The 25,126-nt window shown below is 44.6% G+C and overlaps 1 protein-coding gene across 1 annotated transcript in view; it reads right to left on the reverse strand.

Moving 5' to 3' along the window:
* Nucleotides 1-1,187: 1,187 nt before the first annotated feature.
* The window catches only part of LOC308173101 (von Willebrand factor A domain-containing protein 1-like), a gene marked incomplete at both ends in the record, with an annotated part of 38,487 nt that continues 14,548 nt past the window's right edge, over nucleotides 1,188-25,126 (reverse strand). Inside the window, 4 exons of the mRNA XM_080548065.1 lie at nucleotides 1,188-1,465; nucleotides 1,749-2,024; nucleotides 2,356-2,688; nucleotides 2,977-3,540. Of these exons, the coding sequence (XP_080404191.1) occupies nucleotides 1,188-1,465; nucleotides 1,749-2,024; nucleotides 2,356-2,688; nucleotides 2,977-3,540 (1,451 nt within the window). The remainder of the gene's footprint in view (nucleotides 1,466-1,748; nucleotides 2,025-2,355; nucleotides 2,689-2,976; nucleotides 3,541-25,126) is intronic.

Genomic DNA, 25,126 nt, shown 5'->3' on the forward strand with positions numbered 1-25,126 from the left:
GCACGTTTGGGTGGGCTGAGCCCACCCCTGCGCAGAGCCACCGCTGGCCTTGAAGTGAAGTAATCAGTGATCTTTATACTGTGGTAATACTGTAACAACCCGTGATAAACGTATTAGCCACTAGATGGCACTATACACAAGCAGGTTCACAGTAACCACTGATTAGTTGACTGTTTACTGTATTTGTGTGAGACTGAAGGCCAATGCACACGGCGTGCGATTTTGTCGCACGACAACATTCGATTCTCAATTCACAGTCACCCACACACTTCGGTGGTGTGAATGGAGAATCGAATGTTGTCGTGAGACAAAATCGCACGCCGTGTGCATTGGCCTTCAGAGGGTGTGTACTGTTCAAGTACATCTTTGAGCTATTGTTCATGAAGTGTTGAAGTCTCTTTTAATAAAAAACAATTAAAAATTCAGTTTTATTATGAACAATCATTATGCTCAATCATTATGCTCAATACAAATAACTCCACTGTCAGACCACTGTCATAATAACTATTGTTAATGCAATAGAATGTGGTTAGGTTCTTCTTTGTATTTCCTCTCTTCCTTACCACCACTCTCCTCCATCAGTTGTCACCCACCCCTTTAGACTACGAAATGCAATACATAAACTCTTTACAGGAGCTCTACTATTGCTACATGTTCCAGCTCAGATCATGAAGGCTGAAGGGCATGCTGCATGAACACACGTGAAGGCTGAATGGCATGAATAAACACACATGGTTAGATGAGATGACAGGGAAGTTCCTGATTCCTTTATACTGGGGATGTGGCTTTAAAGCACCAATAGTTTCCCTAGTTCAGCTCCCTGATTGCTGTACAGTCTCATTGATAGCCCCGGTGTACTGCCTCTAAAAGAGAGGGTAAGAGAGAGAGAAAAAGGAGAAAGAGAAAGAGGTCTATTACTTTCGGCTGCACAAGTGGTCCTCTGTGGCTCAGTGGGTAAAGCGTGGTGATACCGTGGTAGTAGGTCTGGGTGTGGGAGTGTGCGACCCAGATCTACTGCTGTCAGAGGTAACACATACTTATACAGTGGGGGAAGGGATGTTTTGTGATGTCTTGTGCTTGTTTAATGTATTGTACATGGACATTTCTTTTTCTAATTCTAAATAAAAAAATAAATACAAATAAAAAACAATAAATAGATCAGTTTAATGTAAGGCTGTAAAACCTGTCTATGTCTGGGCAGTGCAGCAGATCCCTTCTCCTCGGGCTGATCTGTAGATGGGGGACACACACACTCTGCTGCTGGGGGCCATCTGGGTTAGCTGTGTGGAGATAGAACCAGGGGGAAGGTACAGGGAGGAGGATGTAGGGTTTGAAGGGTTTCGGCTCTCGCCCCCCTCCCAGCTCAACCAGTACCCCCGCAGCCCCTCCTCATGGGCCCGCCAGTCGACCTGCACCGCATCACGCCCCACCGGGGTCAACTGGAGGTCAGCCAGGGCAGGGAGCGCTGGGACAGAGAGATTTAAAAGAATTTGTCATTCATTAAAAGGACAATATCATATCAACAATGGCAAAAAATGCATGAAAATATGCAGACCTGCACGCACACACACACACACACACACACACACACACACACACACACACACACACACACACACACACACACATACACACACACACACACACACACACACATATACACACATATACACACGAACATGTACACGTAGACACACACACACGCCCACATGCACACACACGCACACAAACACATAGCCTGATCTTACCCTCTTGAGTGCAAGCCCTGACAGACATGGCCCTCTCCTTGCCTCTGGAGTACAGGGCGCTGACTGTGACCAGGTACTGAGTGTCAGGCTCTAGGCCGGTGAGCAGGGTGGAGTTCTGATGTCCGTGTAGCGTCACCGTCTGGACGGGTCCCCTGGGGATGGCTCCATACTCAACCTTATACCTCTGAACTCTCTCAGGCTGCAGCGGACGCCAGCTCACACGTACTCTGTCTGGACCAGAGTCTGATACCGTGACAACTGCTGGGCTCAACACCTCTGAGAGGAGCCAAGACAGAGGAAGAGGGGGGGGAGGGAGGGGAGATGACAGAAGAGAAGAGATGACGAAGACTACTATGAAAAAAACGATACCTAAACATACTACGAATATGTTTCTACATGTTTGTTTTCTATAAGAACATTCACTCCTTTATGTCTGCTCTATTATTTCTATGCAGTGGCCCTAATAACTCTACACCCTTCCCACTCTAACACCTCTATTCCTCTCATTTAATTAGGTATCCCTCCTCTTCCTCCTCCTCCTCTTCCTCCTCCTCTTCCCTATATTCTCCCCCCCCCCTCCCTCCCCACCTCTCTCTCACTCTCTCACCAGGCAGTGTAGTGAAGCTGACAGTGAGTGTGTTGTAGTACTCCTGGTTGGACTCGGGGGTGAGGGAGGCCGTGTATGTGGTGTCTGGCTGCAGGCTGCTCAGCTCCACCCAGCTGGAGCCCCCTGGAAGGTTCTGCCTGTGGTACTGCCCACTGCCAGTGCTGCTGCTGTCTGACCCGGCGCCAGGCTGGGTGTCTCCTCCCAGGACCCATTCTGAGTTGTAGCGGAGTGCGTAGAACCCCGAGTCTGCACCGCTCAGGACGGGACGCCACTGCAGCACGGCACTGTGAGAGGACACCTGCACCACCCACAGTCTGTCTGCACGGATCAGCTCTGAGAGAGATACACAGAAAGGAGAGAGAGAGAGAGAGAGAGAGAGAGAGAGAGAGAGAGAGAGAGATGTAACTTAAAAGTGGGGTAGAGTCATCACTGCTGTCTAAAAATACTTGAATCTGACACCTCTGTTAGGAACAGATCAAATATTTCCTATTGATCAATATTGCCACACTGTATTATATATACAGTATATATATATAGTTTCTCTCTCTCTCTCTCTCTCTCTCTCTCTCTCTCTCTCTCACACACACACACACACACACATGCACAAACCCATTTACACACCAATGATGGCCTCTCTCAGGTCCTCTGTGATGATGCTGATGTCGTCGATGTCCACAAAGTACAGGTGGGATTCAATGGGCGGGGTCACCACCCCCCGCAGCACCTGGTAGTTCCCATGGCCCGTTGAGATGGCCAGCACGGATACTCCCTCTTTTCTCAGCTCTGCCATTGGTCCATCCACAGAGCCGGGGTCCACTCCATCTGTTACCCACACCAGAACTTTTGGCAGCACCATTTCACCCCCAGGCCCAGCCCCTGTCCCTGACTTGGCCAGCAGGCCCTGGGCCAGCTTCAGGGCAGCCTCTGTGTTGGTGTCCCCATGGAGCTGCCTGGTGCGTAGCAGTGCCGTCTGCAGGTCTGTCTGGGTACTGTGGGTATCCAAGGCAAACTCCAGGTGTGGTTCTGTGCCTACCGTCAGCAGACCTACCCGCACCTGGCCCCGCCCCAGGGAAAAGGGCCGGAGAAGCTGAGACAGAAAGCTTAGGAGGCGTGTGAACTCATAGGATGACACACTTCCTGAGGAGTCCAACAGGATCAGAATGTCCCCCTCACAACAGTTTAATGCTGAAAGAGAGAAAGATACATTGTTTGCCATTGTTATTATCTGGTGTGGGTATTCCCTTTCTTAATCTCTCTGACTTCAGTGTAAATATTAGCATTTTTTTGTGCAATGATCATGCATGTGAACCATCACCACCACTGATTTAGCCAAACATTTGGGAGCAGAGCGATGATGTTAGATAAGAAAGGATGTAGAGTGATAGACAGACAACAAGGAGAAAGGAAGGAAGGAAGGAAGTGAGAGACAGGGATAACATAAAAAAGAGAGAGATGAAAGAGAAAACTGACACGCAGATGGAGAGAGGGTGTGGAGTGGGGGAGGACGACAACAATGTGTGCCAGCAGCCTGCTATATTTTAAAATACCTGCATATAGGCCTAGCACAGTAGACAGATGCGATAACATTGCGATCAAAATCCGACTTTGAGCGTCTAGAACTGTCTGAAAAAAAAAAAAAAAATTGGCTAGAATGGTGACACAATGCCCATACAGGCAGGGTTGAAGTGACAGGTGTAAAAAGGGCTAAGCCACTTACTGCGGACATAGAAAGCCAACATTCAATACAGGGCAGATCCCGATAGATTGTGTAAACGCACGATTTGCTAGATTCCCACCCACAGGTATTAGTTCAGTAAGTGCTGCCGGCAATAGTTCTCTGATAGAACACAACTGCTGGGAAGGGTAAATTCCACATGGTTAAGTGTACACTTGAGTTCTATCGGTAGAGTATGCTGGGCGTGTACATAGTTGAGTCATGTTTCTAGCCTGAACTGTTTTGATGATGTGACGTACATCAAATTCAGGGGAAAGGCTACTTAGACCCCATTTACACCTGGCACCCAAATACGCCCTATGGTCGGATCACATGAGACATAAGAGTAGGCTAAAAAAGGTTAATGTGTATTTTTTTTATGCATATTGCATTATGTCCCACTACAGTGTCTTAAACACTTGTAGACCTATAGATGTTATCTATCAATTCATCTAAAGTGTCAGGCAACTTCTGACACTATCCCAGCAGTTTGGGTTTAAATGTTTCCTTTAAAAATACTTCAATGATCTATGAGTGTGTGGGGAATTTCAACACATTCAGGCACAGCGTAGACATTCACATGATATGAAGCAGTAGATTCAATTTTATGCCAAAGGTAACAAACTGGACTGCACTCACTAGCCTTGACTACCATTGTAAGAGTTGAACACTCTAGCTGACCCAACAAACGCCTGCGTTGTTTAGGTTTGACATACCTGTTGAAGGAACAGGGGCTTTTTAAAGTGGTGTTTTAAAATGCTATTTTTAAAGAAACAACAACTGCCAACAACTGCCAACAACTGCCAACTTTATTGTTTTTTGTTGGGGCACTGTGCAACAGCCAATTGCACATTGGGAAGCATTGCAACATGGTTCGGTCCACAGAGTGAGTAGAACGGGCACGCTCAACATTCAAATCAACATTCCATGGTCGATGTACCAGAACGTACAGAAATTGGCAGGTTTCTGAAACCTGCGGCATGCAGGTAAAGCAAAAATATTTATGGGTGTCTACCTACAGTATACGTGCTAACTGCAGCTTCCATTCATGAGGTTGCATTGTGTGTGCAGAACAGCCTTGATCTGGATGCTCTCTGGGTGATGACGAGCACATCTTTTTAACCACCTATGATTAATGTATGCTCTTTTAACCCCCTATGTTATGCCCTTAAGCTAAATTAAGGGGGGTAGTGGTGGTCTAGTGGATAGTGTGTTGGACTTCCGATCGGAAGGTTGTGAGTTCAAATCCCGCCTGAAACCACACCACTACTAGTGTGCCCTTGAGTAAGGCACTTAGCCCTCAGTTACTCCAGGGGGACTGTCCCTGTAATTTGTAATTGTAAGTCGCTTTGGATAAAAGCGTCTGCTAAATGGCAAAATTATTATTAATTATTACTAAATGTCTTACCTGGACAGTCTGTGTTGCTTGCTTTTAGTCTGCTTACCGTGCTTATATGTACCCTCTTTTTAACCACCTATGATTAATGTATGCTCTTTTAACCCCCTATGTTATGCCTTTAAGCTAAATGCTTGTCCTGTCTACTTTTTTGTGCCTCGGGCTACTTATATTTTATCTTTTAAATGTACTTTTTTCCTCCAGGGAGCCGTATAAAACATCATGGCATAGGGACTGCGGATGAAAACTAGCTTTCGGGCTAACTCTGGCGTATTTACAATTTATTTTTGTTTTATTAATATATCCCTTGAATAAATAAATGAATCTGAATAGTGGTCAGTGGACCTCACACCTAAATTCTCATATACTACAATTAAGCCCCATTTTCTCTCTAAACCACCTAGATACAAATACTGTGTCTAAAGAAAATAGAGGCATGTCTGCTAACCATCTCCACAACACACGTGCAATTGTAAATTCATGCACTTATGTCTGAGGGGTGGCCTTCTTCCTGACAGCCATGTTACTAGTATGACACAACATAGGCTTGCCACACTGGTGACATGATGCTGTCAAAGCATCTTGCAGATTGTGTAACTTACTACTGCAATTTATTGTAAAATAGCATACTGTATCTCAGGCCTGTTATAGCAAGCATATAACCATTGCAGAAATGTTAAGTAATATAATGGGGATGCACTGACATGCTCTGCATTACAGCATGTATGCACACCCGCATTTTGTTTTGCACCTCCTAATATACATACGGGTTGGATTGGAGGTAAGACCCTCCAATACTGATGTACTTGTACATCAAGCCGCCTCACGCTACAGAAACAGGAGAAGGCTCCGGTTCTCAAGGCTACTTATTTACAGTATATTGCATATCATGCATCAGGGGAACGGCGCATCAGCCAATGTCTGAAACAATGATTATAATAACTAACTGAGATAGAAGTGAGAGAGAAGGGGGAAAAGTGAGCAAGTGGTTGAAGAAGGCAGAGACAGAAGCTTCAATAAAAACCATATTAGGATAAACAATAAGCTTGAGAAGAGGATGGGGACTTTGCAAGTGTCAGTGTTACAGTGTCAGTGTTAGCCATTTAGGGAGAAAAAGAGAGGGATAAAGAGAGAGAGGAAGGAAGACGGATTAGTGCTGACACTTAAGACATAGAGATGTAGAGGAATGCAGCTCTGTAGTCCTCTCTGCATTCCAGACAGAGAATGTGTGGGTCTGTGTGTAAGAGAGAGGGAGAGAGGGAGAGAGAGAGAGAGAGAGAAAGAGTGCAATGTGATAGGTAAGAAATTGCGTCCTCTCCATTCAAACCATATAAAGTTAATTAAAGCTGCCAGAATTGAGGTTTGTTTTTACCCTTGACCTGCTTCAGCAAACGGCTCTATAACCTTTGCTGAACCACTGAGTCATAGATCCAAATATTTACTTTTAATTAGTTGGGAGACTATAGGCCTACCATGTTAAATCTGGATATTATTACAGCTATTTAACTCAAATTCTACAACCAAATAGTAGGCTACAAAGTTTCCAAGCAAAACGTTGCCAAAGTCAACATAGCAAATGTTTTTCTTGATAGCAACTACATTGTTTATTGCCTTTCAACTATAATCCAAATAGCTGAGTCTCTCTCACTCCCTCGCTCGCACACGCACACGCACACGCACACACACACACACACACACACACACACACACACACACACACACACACACACACACACACACACACACACACACACACACACACACACACACACACACACACACACACACACACCCTTGTGCAGAAATGTTTTAATTTTATAGACAGCTCCTATGAAAAACAACATAAGACTCAATGCCTACTGTACTTCTCTATGATCATAATGGCAAAAATGGAAACCTTCAGTTGTTAACGAGTTTACAAACTGTTTACAAACTGGAAACGCTCCTAGAATATAACATCGCAGGAATGACGCCCAGGCACCCTCCAGACCGTGACTTACCTGTGTCAGGTACTGCGATGTGTGTGTTGCACGGCCGCAGTATACTGAGCAGTAAAAAGGCAAATCCAAGCAACTCCATCATACGACAGATCTCATCTATAAACTTTGACGAAAACAAAACAGACAATTGAACACCTGAACGGGATCTTCCCATGCCAGTGTCGATAGCATTGCAATTCAGTTATCTCTCCCTAACATTCCTCAGGGATCCGCATGGACAAAGAATCCGTCCGTCTTGAGGTACTGTCCTGTCCTGTCCTGTACTGTACTGTACTGTACTGCGTGGATCTACCCAGGCTGAACAGTCACACTAACTGTTGACGCGCCACACGCACGCGTGCGTAGGTACTCGCGGCGCACGGATAGGCTATACCCACACAAGCATGGGTTCCCTGTTAGTTATTCAACGGCCTTTGACAACAACAACAACAATGGGTTCGTTTTTTTTCCTTTCCCCCCCAGTTGTTTCATTGTTTACATTCTATCCACGTTCGGTGACCGTGAACAACTTATTTCAGACAAAGTTCAGGGACACCTGCTTCCTGCCTCCCACAGTCCCACGCCTGGTCGGAGTGTAGTATATATCCCATCTTCGTAAGATCATCTGATAGGGCTTTTTCTCTTCCATTTCCTTCTCAGCTACTCTTCTTTCTCTCTTTCAGAGACTTTTGATCGCCTCCTTCCAGTGGCGGCTGTTGCCAAATTTTTTGGGTGGGGCACAGCAGTGTGGCGGGGGGGTCCTCTTTCGCGCGCGCAGCGCGCGCGATTTTTTCTGCGTGCACGATTTTTTTTCGCGTGCACGCGCATAAAACACGCACTGGCGTTACAACCATTGTATAATTTCAACTTTCACCCTTAAAATGACCGTGTGGGCCATGGAGAAGTTACCCTGTCAACTACAGACACTGAGGTGGAAGAGTGACCGGTCTATGGACGTCGGTAATGGTCCAATACCCAGTGTCAGACAAGGAGGAAGTCTAGTCAACAAGGCTAGTACAGGCCTCACAGCTACACTCAGGTTAATAAAGGTAGCAGATGAATATGTGTACTATGTGTCTGTGTGACATGGCTACATCAATGAGCAGAGATGAATGCTGCAGTCAGTAGTACAGTACTATCTATTTCATAGACACATGATGGATGATGATGGAGAGTGATGGTGGTCAACACATCACAGCAGGTCAACACATTCAATGATGTATCACAACCAGACCATGTCAGAAACACAACCAGACCATGTCAGAAACACAACCAGACCATGTCAGAAACACAACCAGACCATGTCTGTATCACAACCAGACCATGTCAAAAACACAACCAGACCATGTCTGTATCACAACCAGACCATGTCAGAAACACAACCAGACCATGTCTGTAACACAACCAGACAATGTCAGAAACACAACCAGACCATGTCTGTAACACAACCAGACCATGTCAGAAACACAACCAGACCATGTCAGAAACACAACAATGCATCAGCTGAGTTAAAGAAAACCAACCCTTACCTTTGATGACAGAACATGAGCCGTGTTTACCCGTACCTCCGCCTTGCCCCGCGCATATTGCTATGAATAGTTCGAAGATAGGTGCTTGCACGTTAGGTGCGAGGCTGCTTGGTTAACCCATTAGCGGGAACATTATTAGTTGCACAAAATAGGCTGATTTAATTGACCATGAACATCAGAGACAGACATTACGAATGTTCATTTAAAATACTCCGGAAGCCCGAAGTCCGGAAAACCGGAAGTCGGGAGTCCTCAGCATAATGCATTGTCTGCAATACAACCGGAGATTCAGGAGGACGCACATTTGTGCGCCCTGGCCAAGAAATAGAGACAGCCAATTGGAGCGCTGCTACAGCTCACCTGTACGCGAAAAGTATTCGTCCTGGCATAGACTTGCAATTGACCGGCGCCCCGCGTTCTCCCCTATGTATTTTAACAGTGAGTTTTACACACACACACACAGATAAAAATGTTTATTGTATTGGAGGATTTTTAATGAATGCTGATAGGCGCCGACAGAATATCAGCCGCATTTTGTGAATAAACAATGTTTATTTTAAAAAAAAACTTTTTTTTTCTTCTTCAAATCGCAACTAGGAAGTGAAGGTGGGGGCGGCGCCCCAGCGCCCTCTATCGGCCAGCCGCCACTGCCTCCTTCCCTTCTCTCCTTCCCTTTTTCCAGCCTCCTCCCCTCGATGTTAAGATTTTCGGCGTCACTTTTGCTGTACTTCAGCCGAGTATCGGGCCTTGAGCACGGTGGAAGAACATCACGGTGGTACTTGCGCTGTTCTGATTTATAGCTGAAAACAGTACCGTCATTCATCAGCCCCCTTGGGTGAGAGGTATCAGCCCCCTTGGGTGAGAGGTGTGTATGTTACTAGGACACGGGCAGTGTTCGGGAGGTCCTGTGTAGACAATGCGCCAGGCCTTGAGTGGCAGCAGCAGCACAAACCATTCAAATAATCACCCAATTACCATGGTTACTGTAAATGGGCCATAGCTATGTGAGAACTTGACCTTGAGCTTTAACTTAGCAATATAAGAATTCATATTAAATATATCTTTCTAAAATATTTAAACATTTTCAGTGTGTTTTAGCGGTTGTACCTAATGATGTGATACTTCAGGACATTCATAACAGGGAGCGGAAAAGTGCATTTATCAAACATTTAAGAGAGAGCTGGCTACTTTTCTTCTCACTCAGAGGGTCTGCTGCAGGGCTCTTAATGATGTAATATGAAATTGGTTGCTCCGAATGATATCAGTGAAATCTTTTTTTTGTGACAAAAGTGATTTGAGGAAAGCAAACATTTCGACATAAAAAAATGTGTTTCTTGACTTAAGTAACTTGTTTGAGATAGATCACGAATAAACTTCTGAGTATTAAGACTATTTATTAAACAAAGGTACAGTTTACAAGGACAGCTGATGCTGGTGGTGAAGAGAGTGCTGGAATGTGAGAGAGCGTTGGTTTCATCTGTCCCCGCCTTTATACCTTTTGGTATGCAAATATAGCTTCAACAATGGCCCTATCATTTTTACTGTAGGGATGCTCAAGGTGTGAAAATTAGGCAGACTTACATGATGTCACTTGGGTTATAGGTCAGGAGGGGAGTCATAGATTACAAGAAACCATTTTGAGATGAGCACATGGCTTTAACAAAGGGTCGTAAACAAAATGTACACGTCACGTCATTGACCCAAATACTACAGCTGCTGCATATCAGAGAAGAGATATGTTGTGGGACCACATATGCTTAGTCGAAAAAAGTTACTGTGTGACAGACAATAAAGCAATCTTGAATCTTGAGTGGACCAAACACCTACGCTAATCATGCCTGTCCCTGCTTCTTAAGTTAGTGTGTGTGTGTATGTGTGTGTGACTGTGTGTGTGTCTGTGTGTCTGCGTGTGTGTGTCTCTGTCTGTGTGTGTGTGTGTTTTGCCTCCCCTCAAATCTCATCTGCTCTATCAGCTCATTGTCCTTGGAGGACAGTGAAAGTGCAAGTTTCATTCAAAGACAGGAAGGAAGGGAGAGCCCAGTCCCCTCTCACTTTCACTCATACTGTGAGTGGCTGTTACACACAGCTGCACTGAATTGAATATCACTTTATATAATTGTATGTGTGTAGTATAAATGCCTGTGTATGTTTGTTTGTGCTTACGCCGTTAATGTATGAGTATGCATGCACTCGTCTCTTTATATTCTTGCTGTGATTGTCACTATGAAGTGGGGCGGCAGGTAGCCTAGACTAGAGGTTAGAGAGTCCAGCCAGCAATTGATAGGTTGCTGGTTCGATCCCCACCTCAGGAAGGAGCCGGATCTGAGCTTAATATAAGCTGGTGCTGGGGGGTTGCAACAAAGTGCCTATCACTGCCGTTGTGCCCTTGAGCAAGGCACTTACCCTCTATCTCCTCCAGGGGTGTCAACAATGGCTGACTCTGAGGTCTGATATCCCTAGGGGTGTGCACATGTGTTGTCTCAGGGGGTGCAGTGCATGTGTGTTGATAGATGACTGATTGCATGGCAAATAAAGATTGATTTGTCTTATTAACATTGCATTCCTATATCTAAAGCTGTTGTACTGGGTGAAACAACCTGAGCTACATTGCAGAGCATATACATAGTAGAGGAATATATGCTTTTAAAAAGCCATTTTATTGTTAACATGGTGATTAGGACTCCTACTAAAGAAGTTACTTCTACCCCAGGGCCATCCAGGCCCTGAACACAGCAAAGACCTAGGTTCTAGGCCCTGGACAATCTAGACAAATTGATGGCAGCTACTAGATTGAAATCAAGTGTAATACTGAAACACAACTGTGTACATTTCAAACCTGCAAACTGCGACACTTTAAATGAATGTGCAATAACACTATGTGCAATATGACAACCCTAGGGTACATAAGGTTCAGAGAATAGGAAATGTTAGAATAGGTATAGCATAGCATAGAGTACAGCACAGTGTTTTATTTGTATAGTATAGTATAGTGGATAGTGTACATAGCCTTTATTTATGTAAACCAGCTCTTTTCCCTTCTTGTTTTTAGTTTTTTTTTTCCTAGCACCAGGGGAGCCCCCCCTCCCAAATTTCGTTGTTTGGTACCTGTACTATATCAATGACAATAAAGACCATTCATTCATTCATTCATTCATTCAAGTTGTGATTCATTTAATCTGAATTAAATTAAGATTATAAAAACCCATCCTTTTAATATTGCATTTAAATTACAAAATAATTAAATTAAGATTATATAATGATTAAAGCACTTTGAGCTGCAACGTTTGCAGGAAAAGCGCTATACAAATAAAGTTATTATTATTATTATTATTATTATTATTATTCACTTTCAGATGAACGTGCTGTCATTTCTGCTTTCTCCCCTGTTACCTTGACAAACGAGTAGAGGATTTGTTTTTCAAATAAGCTAAATAATGAAAATATCACAGCTCATCCGTGATCAGACTTTTCTGAGGTGCTGGAGCTGAAGAGTATCAAATATAGTGCAAAAAAGCAGCATGCACACACTCAAAGGCATCATGCCTGAAGAAGGTCTATGACCGACAGCTCGCAATAAATGCTAAACGTTTTTTGCACAGATTTGAGTGTGTGGATGCTGCTTTTTTGCACTCTTTTTCATATAAGCTAAATACACATGATTTGAAACAGTGTGACACTGTTTGACAATGAGCTTGAGGATTTCAGAGGTAACCCATTGGAGATGTTAGAGGCAGCACACATAGTAATACTGAAGCCATTTGTGTCGTTTCCTTTAGTGGTACCATTACTGTATGAACAACATCTGTATGTAATTTATTTTCTAAGACGACACACTATAGTATCCTCAAATTAAATGTCACTGACTTTGATGGAGCCCTGAAAGTAATTTCTGAACAAAAGGTCCTTGTTAAACTGGAGAGAAATACCATGTACTCTAGCGAGTGCTTACCTAATCACTAGTTAGAGGCAATGGCTCTGAAAAGAGATAATGGAAACTTCCTACTCCAACTCTCCATCACTCCATTGAATACCTGTCAGGGCCTGTAGAAACCCCACCCCTTCCAATGGATGGAGCATGGATGGAGAATAGGAAATTCCCATGAAGAGGATCAGTGCATTTGTGTGTGTGTGTGTGTGTGTGTGTGTGTGTGTGTGTGTGTGTGTGTGTGTGTGTGTGTGTGTGTGTGTGTGTGGGTCGGTGGGTGGGTGGGTGGGTGTCAAGAGATAGGGGTACAATGTCAATGTGAGAAAACAAGTTTGGGATAAATGACATCTTCTTTATGGTATATTATGTTGTAACTGATGTTTTTGTAATGTATAGGCTACAGTCACAGTTCCATTATCAGGGTAGCATATAGGCTGACACTTTCCAAGTTTACTTGGAAACAGCATAGAAACACAGCAAAGAAAAGAAGGGAGAGGCAGGGGGAGAGAGAGGGAGAGGAAGACAGAGAGAGAAAGAGAGAGACTGTTGTGAAAGTCATCAAAACACTTATGTCATTTCATAGCATTGGCATCTGTACTCACATTCCAGATACAGAGGGTTTTTGTTTTAGGATTGGAAAGGTCCAAGGAACTTACAGACTGGAGAGAATGAGTGAGCTTTCGGAGGCACAAAGCCCTCATTGACACAAACAAACCACAAATTCAACCCAATCTAAATGTCAAAAAGTGTGAAATAATTCAATCATTAGTAGCTGGCATTACTGGAAAAGACAATCATAATTTTCAGAGCTTCCAATAAGGACAACTCCATGGGGAAAAAATGATGCCCTACTTGTGTCAGTCCAATGAACATTGACCTTCAGCTGCCTCATAAAACCCAGCAAAACCACCTAATGTGTTCACTCTTGGTTGGTTTGTTCGCACACACCGCACATTTGACTCTTAACTCTCTAGAAAGCTGACTTGGTTGAATAAAAGGTGACAGATGAATAGAAGGCTTTTGATGCTCAGGACATTTAGGCCGTGGTGCAGTTGAAGTCATTCTGATCAGCTAGATGAGTAGAAAGATAAACATCACTGTGGAAAGAGAGTGTCCCGTTATTGGTCGGTCTGAAAAACAGGGTCTGGAAAGAGATGAAAAAAGGAACAGAATGGGAGAAAGGGAGAGTGTTCGAGGGAAAACACAGAGGAAGAACAGAGAGAGGAGGTGACTGAGTTGCTTTCCTCTGATGTCATGTAGACCTGTGAAGTCTGGCAGAGGAGGGAGTGGGAATGGAAAAGATCAGCAGAGGAGGAGGAGAAGAAAGGAATGCTCCAAAGCACTGTGTCAGTCTGTCTGTGTCAGTGGACAATATGGGATTGTATGCTTTGTCACTCACGGTGGACTTTAGCTGTGACCTTTATTGACCTTTATTGAAGGGTAGAGGACGCGTGGAAGAAACTGCTGTGCTGCATTGGCTATGATGCATTCCTGTCACTGTTGCACGGTCCGGTTATGGATTATTGGCAGGCAAGGGGAGGCTGATGGAGGAAGAAATTGACTTATTGTAATGCTGGAATGGATAGAGGAATGATCAGGCGTGTGTGGTCAGTGACGTCTGATTGCAACCTCTACCAGCCTCACCCTGCAGGACACAGACTGTTCACCTTTCCTCATTCCATTCCATGTATGACAATGAGCCCATCCTGTGGTTTCTACCATCACTAGTCTCCTCTCAGATATTCACTGCAAATAACATTATTGGCTTCAGATAACAGCTTTTATATGAAATTATTTCTAGATGCACGTCATCACTCTCACTCTGTCCCTGTTGTATTCCAGAGAGGAGCATAGGGTTCCAGACGCTGGTGGCAGGCCTACGGCCCAGTTTCCAATCCAAACTGTACATGGAGTAAGCATAAATATGGAGTAAGCATAAATATGGGCTAAGCATAAATATGGAGTAAGCATAAATATGGGGTAAGCATAAATATGGAGTAAGCATAAATATGGAGTAAGCATAAATATGGAGTAAGCATAAATATGGAGTAAGCATAAATATGGAGTAAGCATAAATATGGGGTAAGCATAAATATGGAGTAAGCATAAATATGGAGTAAGCATAAATATGGGGTAAGCATACATATGGAGTAAGCATAAATATGGGGTAAGCATACATATGGAGTAAGCATAAATATGGGGTAAGCATAAATATGGGGTAAGCATAAATATGGAGTAAGCATAAATATGGAGTAAGCATAAATATGGGGTAAGCATACATTCTCAATGTGTTTTTTCCATAGGAAATATTGTGAAGTTCAGACAGATAGATTACAACAGATAGTAAAGGGATGTGGTGTTTGTCTACTTTTTCCATTTATGGTGTTGTTTTCATGGTTGTGTTCACATATTATTGTTCATATACGTTCAGCCACTTAAAATCAATCGAAATCATAAATTCCTGGGTTTAGTCTCCTTGCACTGCATGTGGTGTGTGTGTGTGTGTGTGTGCTGTGTTAGGTGTGCTTAATCACTGGAGAACACCTAGACCACTGTCTGCTGTGCATTTGTAGTGTGGTTGCTGTGGGCCTGCTGCGTGTCTGCCGTGTCTTTGTGGTGTGCGTGGTCATTCACAGATTCACTGGTGTGCCTGTCCAGAGACTGTCGGGGTAGTAGTATCCCACCAGTCGTCCTACCCTCGTTTTTAGCCTTACGGCAAGTATAGTCATTTGTTGTGTATGGTATTTTAACAAAGTAAACCTTTTAACTGTTAAATAAAATACTTTTCTATTGAACCAAAACCCCTCTTTTAGGTTTTCTCATTTGCAGCATTTATCTTAGCTAATTAATAAAGTTTTGGCTTTTTGATTAATTGGTTTCATGTCTCTGCTCCCTCATATACAAACCTGAGTGCTCTACTTTAGTCCCGAGGACCTCACCTTGTGTAACAAAAAGGTGGCGTTGTCTCGCAGTGAATTCATCAACTGTTTAGCCGCAACCATAAAAGGCTATTTCCAGTTCTCAGCTTGTGTTGCTGATGCTATTTCAATCTGCTCTACAACAGAAACAAACATGTTTTGTATAATTATATAAGGCTTATGCTTGTGGCAAGACAAAGAGCTGAATGTCAACTAGATTCAGGTTCAACTGTTCAGGAGAGATTCTATACTCTCATTGATGTTGCTATGCAGAACATCACCTAAATCTGATCTGCCTGACCACACACACACACACACACACACACACACACACACACACACACACACACACACACACACACACTCACACACACACACACACACACACACACACACACACACACACACACACACACACACACACACACACAGACACACTGAGCAAATCAAAGCTGCTTAGGCAATGTTTTCCAAAGCCTTGTGAGAAATGTAGTGTAACAACCATTAAGAGCACAACCATCAATAACATCATAATGTTCCGCAATGCCCTGTCCACATTTGACACCCTCATAAAACTGATCGATGTGTCAACAGAAATGTTTGATGATTGTGTTGAAGTACATAATATACTTGCACAGGTTTGTTGTAGGAGCGGGCAGCCAATCATGTTCAAGGCTGTGTTATAAAACGACAGCAGCATACCCAAACCACCACCTGTGACCCCAATGAAGCAGAGTTTGAGATGTCCAGGCTTAAACTGGGCAGTCTAATGACATCAGTGCATATGTGACAGGATCTGGTGAAACGGTCCCCAAGTAGGGCAAGGTCATTTTTCAGTTTTTCAGTTTCTTTTAATGTTTGCTACCATTGTGTTGGTAGCTAGCTAGCAGCTAAGAAAGAACATTGCTATGAAAATCTAACTGCATGTTTAGCACATCACAACATGCTGATAGAACATCAACATGCTAAAAACACATAACTACACATAAATACTGTACAATGTAGATGAACACAGTCCTTGGTTTTGAATACATCCTAAAACATAAGTTTGTTTACAAGCCATGTGTCACTAAAGGCGGCTACACACTAGACGACTTTTCAAGTTGTAACATCGCTGAGCCTCTCACACTAAACGACCGTCGTGCTGGTGTCCGCGTCGCAGCGGCGCGCAGACCGCGCAGCACAGCGCAGACTACAGGATGTGGCAACGACGGGGAAAGAAAATAGCCATATTACTATATGTAATATATACATATATATACATATATGGCTATTTATATAATAGCCTATTTACTATTATATAAATAGCCATTTCTACTTTCACGCCTCCTCCGCGCTGCATTTCCTCGACCTCTCATTGGCTGTGCTGTCCACACGGGTCGTTGCCCATGTCAGACTAGCAGAATGTAGATTCCGTCGGCCGATAAAATGAAACATGACGGGGTCGGCGGTCCTCCGATTGCGTCTCTGAGCCTGTCACATTAAACGAGCGTCGGAGACGGCGCGTCCCCGGGTTTGCAACGACTGGAGGATTTTGTCGCCGACCGATTTTGGTCGGCGACAGCTAAATCAGGGTTAAAATCGTCTAGTGTGTACTCGGTTTAACCCAGTAGCTTACGAAGCAGGACGGCAGACGAAATTATAAATATTTAGTGATGCTAAAATTGTTATATTGCATGGGCTCTTTCATAATATGAATAAAAAGGAAAACATTTTTTTTTTAAAAGAAGCTTTTTGGTCATTTGCGCGACTTGAGAATTGCCTACTTGCAGACTTTTTCACCAGACCGTGTCACATGTGTTGATCTTAACATACTAATCTTGTCTTTATTATGAGGGAGTTATTGCATGCGGTTGCTAGGGGTGCTGGTGGAACCACACCAGTTACACAAACACATCTCACTCTGACTCATAATCACTCTGACCTATTTGTGTCAGACTGTCCAACCCAACCTCTTGTGATTCCAATTATTCAATTGATCATACTGTTAAGAAGTGGGAGCTACAAACATTGTATAAAATGTGCCCTTATGAATAATTGATTATTATGTCTTGCTCCCACTGGTCTCTGCCTGTCTGTCTCTGTCTCTCTCCTCTCTCTCTGTCTCTTCTCTCCTCACTTCTGTCTTTGCCTCTGTCTCTTTGTCTCACTTCTCTCTCTATCTTTGTCTCTGTCTCTCTCTCTCTCTCTCTTTCTCTCCCCCACTCTCTCTCTTGTCACTCTGCTCTAAACTCCCCAGTATTACTGCTCTATTTTATAAGTACTAAGTACAGATTACTGGTTACAGACATCTGTTCTGTCCAGCCGTTATAGTGCCCTCCTCAGGGTACTTAATGCATTCCTGTGCTCTTATGAATAATTGATGCCACCTCAATCTCTGTTTCTGTCTCCTCTTCTCTGTCTCTGTCTCTGTCTCTCCTCTCCTCTCCTCTCCTCTGTCTCTCCTCTCCTCTCCTCTGTCTCTGCCTCTGTCTCTCCTCTCCTCTGTCTCTGTCTCTGCCTCTGTCTCTCCTCTCCTCTCCTCTCCTGTGTCTCTGTCTCTCCTCTCCTCTGTCTCTGCCCCTGTCTCTCCTCTCTTCTGTCTCTGTCTCTGTCTCTCCTCTCCTCTCCTCTGTCTCTGTCTCTGCCTCTGTCTCTCCTCTCCTCTCCTCTCCTCTGTCTCTCCTCTCCTCTGTCTCTGCCTCTGTCTCTCCTCTCCTCTGTCTCTGCCTCTGTCTCTCCTCTCCTCTCCTCTGCCTCTGTCTCTCCTCTCCTCTGTCTCTGCCTCTCCTCTCCTCTGTCTCTGCCTCTGTCTCTCCTCTCCTCTCCTCTGCCTCTGTCTCTCCTCTCCTCTGTCTCTGCCTCTGTCTCTCCTCTCCTCTGTCTCTGCCCCTGTCTCTCCTCTCCTCTCCTCTCCTCTGTCTCTGCCTCTGTCTCTCCTCTCCTCTGTCTCTGTCTCTCCTCTCCTCTCCTCTGTCTCTGTCTCTGCCTCTGTCTCTCCTCTCCTCTCCTCTCCTCTGTCTCTGCCTCTGTCTCTCCTCTCCTCTCCTCTGTCTCTGCCCCTGTCTCTCCTCTCTTCTGTCTCTGTCTCTGTCTCTCCTCTCCTCTCCTCTGTCTCTGTCTCTGCCTCTGTCTCTCCTCTCCTCTGTCTCTCCTCTCCTCTGTCTCTCCTCTCCTCTCCTCTCCTCTGCCTCTGTCTCTCCTCTCCTCTCCTCTGTCTCTGCCTCTGTCTCTCCTCTCCTCTGTCTCTGTCTCTCCTCTCCTCTCCTCTGTCTCTGCCTCTGTCTCTCCTCTCCTCTCCTCTGTCTCTGTCTCTCCTCTCCTCTGTCTCTGTCTCTCCTCTCCTCTCCTCTGTCTCTGCCTCTGTCTCTCCTCTCCTCTCCTCTGTCTCTGCCTCTGTCTCTCCTCTCCTCTGTCTCTGCCTCTGTCTCTCCTCTCCTCTCCTCTCCTCTCCTCTCCTCTCCTCTGTCTCTGTCTCTCCTCTCCTCTGTCTCTGTCTCTCCTCTCCTCTCCTCTGTCTCTGCCTCTGTCTCTCCTCTGTCTCTGCCTCTGTCTCTCCTCTCCTCTCCTCTCCTCTCCTCTGTCTCTGTCTCTCCTCTCCTCTATCTCTGTCTCTCCTCTCCTCTGTCTCTGCCCCTGTCTCTCCTCTCTTCTGTCTCTGTCTCTCCTCTCCTCTCCTCTGTCTCTGTCTCTGCCTCTGTCTCTCCTCTCCTCTCCTCTCCTCTGTCTCTCCTCTCCTCTCCTCTGTCTCTGCCCCTGTCTCTCCTCTCCTCTGTCTCTGCCTCTGTCTCTCCTCTCCTCTGTCTCTGTCTCTCCTCTCCTCTCCTCTGTCTCTGTCTCTGCCTCTGTCTCTCCTCTCCTCTCCTCTGTCTCTGTCTCTGCCTCTGTCTCTCCTCTCCTCTCCTCTCCTCTGTCTCTGCCTCTGTCTCTCCTCTCCTCTGTCTCTGCCCCTGTCTCTCCTCTCTTCTGTCTCTGTCTCTGTCTCTCCTCTCCTCTCCTCTGTCTCTGTCTCTGCCTCTGTCTCTCCTCTCCTCTCCTCTGTCTCTCCTCTCCTCTGTCTCTCCTCTCCTCTCCTCTGCCTCTGTCTCTCCTCTCCTCTGTCTCTCCTCTCCTCTCCTCTGTCTCTGCCTCTGTCTCTCCTCTCCTCTGTCTCTGTCTCTCCTCTCCTCTCCTCTGTCTCTGCCTCTGTCTCTCCTCTCCTCTCCTCTGTCTCTGTCTCTCCTCTCCTCTGTCTCTGTCTCTCCTCTCCTCTCCTCTGTCTCTGCCTCTGTCTCTCCTCTCCTCTCCTCTGTCTCTGCCTCTGTCTCTCCTCTCCTCTGTCTCTGCCTCTGTCTCTCCTCTCCTCTCCTCTCCTCTCCTCTGTCTCTGTCTCTCCTCTCCTCTGTCTCTGTCTCTCCTCTCCTCTCCTCTCCTCTGTCTCTGCCTCTGTCTCTCCTCTCCTCTCCTCTGTCTCTGCCTCTGTCTCTCCTCTCCTCTCCTCTGTCTCTGTCTCTCCTCTCCTCTGTCTCTCTCTCTGTCTCTCCTCTCCTCTCCTCTGTCTCTGTCTCTGTCTCTGCCTCTGTCTCTCCTCTCCTCTGTCTCTGTCTCTGTCTCTGTCTCTCCTCTCCTCTCCTCTGTCTCTGTCTCTGTCTCTGTCTCTGTCTCTGCCTCTGTCTCTCCTCTCCTCTGTCTCTGCCTCTGTCTCTCCTCTCCTCTGTCTCTCCTCTCTGTCTCTCCTCTCTGTCTCTCCTCTCTGTCTCTCCTCTCCTCTGTCTCTGTCTCTCCTCTCCTCTGTCTCTGCCTCTGTCTCTCTCATCACCCCTGTCTCTCCTCTCCTCACCTCTGTTATAGTTATAGTGAACACAACCCTCCTCAGGGTCCTCCATGCATTCCTATCGTTTAATTTCCCCTTGTTGGCAGTTTGTGGTCTTGTTTATATGTTTCATAAGTCCAGTGTTTATTTGTTTTGTGCTTGCCCCAAAGTTTCAGATCAGAGTTATTGTCTGTACTTACAGTGGCACACTCTTGCCAAGTTTCCTCTAGGCAAATGCCTGTGCAGATATAAGGAAACTAGAAAGGCACTTTAAAGTGTTTGTACACACTTTCCCCACCTGTATCAGTGCTCCACACTGCATTATGAGTTTGTGTTTACTTTGTATCTATGCACATGTGAGAAGGTGTGTCATTGAGTTGCGGTGCTTTCATGAAACGTCATGTATGCGTACATATACATTTTTTATGAGTGTGTCTACAGTGTGAGTGTGAGTGCGAGTGCGTGTGTGTGTGTGTCTGTGTGTGTGTGTGTCTGTGTGTGAGAGAGAGAGGCTGCAATAGGTGTGGCACACCTGCTCTTGTCTCCAGGTGTGTCCAGGAGTGAGGAGTGTGAGGTGTGTGTGCATACCTGATGACAGAACGATGGCAGGTTACCATCTGTTAGCAGGCGGGACTCTCTCATCCATCTTTTTACTCTCCTTGACTTCGCTCACTTGCTTCTGTCATCCATTACCGCCTGTTGTCTCTTTTCTCTTCCTCCTTCTGCTCTTTTCCCCTGTGGAGCTGAAGAGTCTGGCACTCCTCTCAGAGTGACAGCTCTCAAGTGGGATATGGCAGGGAATGGATGGTGTGTGTGCGTGTGTGTGTGATTGTTTATCTGTGTTTTCTGCTTGTCTGCGTTGTGTTAGTAAGGATCTCCCCAAAGCTGTGTGTGTGTGTGTGTGTGTTTGTGTGAGTGTGTACGGGCAGGCAGGCATGTGCGTGTGTACATTGACAGGCCTCCCCTTACGGCTACGTTTATCCTGGAGTACATGAGCGACTCCCTTATCAGTCTACTTGACTGATGCTGCACCTAAATACACACTGCCAGTCTGTGTGCATAAATCCTCTATCACTGACAGCTCAGCACAGTGGGATCGATCAACCTTCAGGGGAATCTCACAGGAGTGTTAAGGTGCTGTGGTAAGGTTCCGGTGGAGAGAGTTTCTCTCTGTCTATCTGTGGGTGTTTATGTTAGGGTTTAAGACAACATTCCGGATGTTATGTCTGGATCTGAATGCAATTACGACATGCCTCATGAGAGGTAAATATTATCATGTGCAAATTCACTCTAATCACTGTAATGGTAAATGTATCAGTCTGTATCAGTTATTTCCTGTGTAGGTTTTCTCTGTACATTTCTTTGTAGGTTTGTACTATGTGCAGTTGGAGTTCAGTGTAAGGTTGTGGCTGTTTTTAGATTTTCTGGTTCAAAGTGCATTGCAGTACAGTATCCATTTATTCATTAAAATTCCAATCATTTTGACCAATGCCCCTCTTCAGTCTGTATGCAAGGCATTACATTTCATCCTAGCTTCAAATTGGTTTATATAGTTATATAAATTAGAAGAGCTCAAACCATTTGTGGCAGGGTCTGGTGAAAAAGTCCTCAATTAGGGCAAGGTCATTTTTCATTTTTTTCCTGATTATGAAAGTGCAGATTGTAAGCTTTAAAATGATGTGTCATACTCTGAAAATAGTAAGTAAGTAAGTAAGTAAAGCTTTATTTATATAGCGCCTTTCGTACATGAAATGCAACTCAAAGCGCTTAGTTGAAGAAGATATGCTTATTTGAATGTTGGTACACCTCAAACCAAATAACGGAGAAACTCGCTCTGAATCAAAACACATGCAAAACAGCTGCTAATAGCTATCAGCTAAGAAGAAACATCGCTATGAACATCTAACTGCATCTTTAGCACATCACAACATGCTGATAGAACATCAACATGCTAAAAACACTATACATAATTAGATGGTGTAGTATATTTTACTTACACACACACATGCATGGGTATATGGTATGGGCCTGTTCTCCTGACAAGGGGGGTTTTATGACACCTTGTAAACACATCCTTTGTCTTATCCACCTAATTTTTCTGGTTTTCTGCTCGAAATGACATGCCCACAGTGAATATAGAATATCTCCACAATCACAAGGGCCTTCATAATGATCTTGTTATCAAATTAAAGCTAACACCTGTGGGGTGGCTGTAGAAGTGTCAGAATCAAAATCTATGTTACTGTGTCAGAGCAAATAGAGCTAGAACATTATAAAACATCTCAAATTCAGTCTCCGCCTAAAAAAACAACAGCTTTTACAGTGAATATCACCTTGGAAACCTGATAACCAAGCCCAAATCATCTAGGAATCAGTACTCCAGGGTCTTATTAGTACTTGTGCCAAAGTTGATGCTAGTAATGTGAGCAAATGCAACTTTGTACCTGTTTTAGTACAGGTATGTTTAGGCGGACACCTATATGTTTAGGCCATTTGGAGATATTTTGGCACCATCTTTGACCTTTGACCTTTCTCATGTATCAGATTTCTTTTTTTGGGTTGGCCGACCAATGGTATGGAAATTTGGCGTTGAAACCGGACATGACACATTCTCCAGTTGGAGAAAACTGGATGTGACTTAGGCCGTGTTTACCGTCTCGGGAAAAAAAATGTGGCATCGTATAGCATGCAAAATTGTGAAAAAAATGTGATATCGATGAAGAGAATTGATCGAGGTAAACTCTTTATATCACTTCGGATGCCCATCTGGGTCCGAGGATAAGAAGAGGTTAAGGGCCATATGTTTACTTCCTGTGAATCTGACTTAAGGGCCATATGTTTACTTCCTGTGAATCTGACTTGAACTTTAACCTGGAATGACTTTTAGGCAGGGTGACATCATATTGGGGTCTCCTACTCTTCACACCTCAAGCATCTATTCAGTGAAGGTGATAGGCCATTGTTTACAACTGTATTTGCATACTATTGTTTATAAAATGGGGAGCAAGGCACAGCTCTCCTCTTCTATTCTCTCTCTCCTCTGGAACACGCAGCTCTCTCTCTCTCTCTCTTCTCTCTCTCTCTCTCTCTCTTCTCTCTCTCTCTCTCTCTCTCTCTCTCTCTCTCTCTCTCTCTCTTCTCTCTCTCAGCCGCCCAGACCAGAATCCAGCTCAACATTTTTGTACCTGTGTTTCAATAAATAGTCTTAAACTACTCAGAATTATATTCTTCATTTTAGTATCCAACAAGTAGCTTAATAAACAACAATGGTCACACAGTCCTTGCTTTTGAACACGTCCTACAATGTAAGTTTGTTTACAAGCCAGGGGCCTCATTCATAACGGGTGCTTAGATCAAATGTTGATCTTACCCGTGTCGTACGTAGAAAACCACGTCAACGTAGTGATTTATACAATTTCAACGTGAGTCAATTTGATCGTGGAAACGATCGTAGCTCGACGTCGAGTATTCAACTTGCTTACGCACATTACCTACTGGTTATGCGGAGTTATTACAGGCATGTGAGCCGCACTGCCTAGTGTAATTCATGCAAGTGGCTCGTAATAAAATTAACGATGTTGTTATCAGCCGAGAAAATGAGTTTAATTCAAGATTTAAAAGGAACTGATGTTTCTGATTGTATTTCAGTCTTCCTTTATATCCCTCCGGAGCTGTCTATCTCCCCTTCAACATGCCTAGTGCGTTCCACAACGGACCTTGCCCGGCCAAGCTCTAAATTATACTGGATTTTCTCCGGTGTCAGGGAGTGAGCAGCCATATAAGAATAAGACCACCTGATAAGAATAAGACCATTATATTATTACAGTATAAGCAGCACTCGAGTTGAGGGGGGATGGCATCCCCCCTGAAATAAAAACAGTCAAAATCACCCCCCTCTTTCCATACTTAATGTCATTTTATCAATGAACGTGGTATTACTGCTATTTCAAGGTGCGAGGGGGCACGCACACATGCAATGACAGTTACTGACACTGAAGTCACTGGCGAGGGGATGCTAAAATTGTCCTCTTATAATTTTAATTAATAATTTTGCCATTTAGCAGACGCTTTTATCCAAAGCGACTTACAATTACGAATTACAGGGACATTCCCCCTGGAGTAACTGAGGGCTAAGTGCCTTACCCAAGGGCACACTAGTAGTGGTGTGGTTTCAGGCGGGATTTGAACTCACAACCTTCCGAACACAAGTCCAACTCACTATCCACTAGACCACCACTACCCCCCTTATAAAATCCACCACCTCCCCTGATTTTCTTTTACAACTTGAGTAGAGTATAAGCATGTGCCTGTGTGCCTGGTTAGTTGTCATGATCAAACGTTACAAATGCAACTTACAGAGAAGCCACCCTTCTCTGCCCTCTCCCACTTCCAGACGAACGCCTACCCTATATTATAGCACTTGTCTTAATTCAGCCGCTATAATTCAGCCTCTATCACAGGGTGTTAATACAAACCTCATTCACCTGCGTTCATTTTTACCTGCGTTGGTATTTATAGAAGGAAGCACGTACGCAACTT

Source organism: Nansenia antarctica (genome assembly GCF_963989245.1).
Source record: "Nansenia antarctica genome assembly, chromosome: 18".
Taxonomy (NCBI): domain Eukaryota; kingdom Metazoa; phylum Chordata; class Actinopteri; order Argentiniformes; family Microstomatidae; genus Nansenia; species Nansenia antarctica.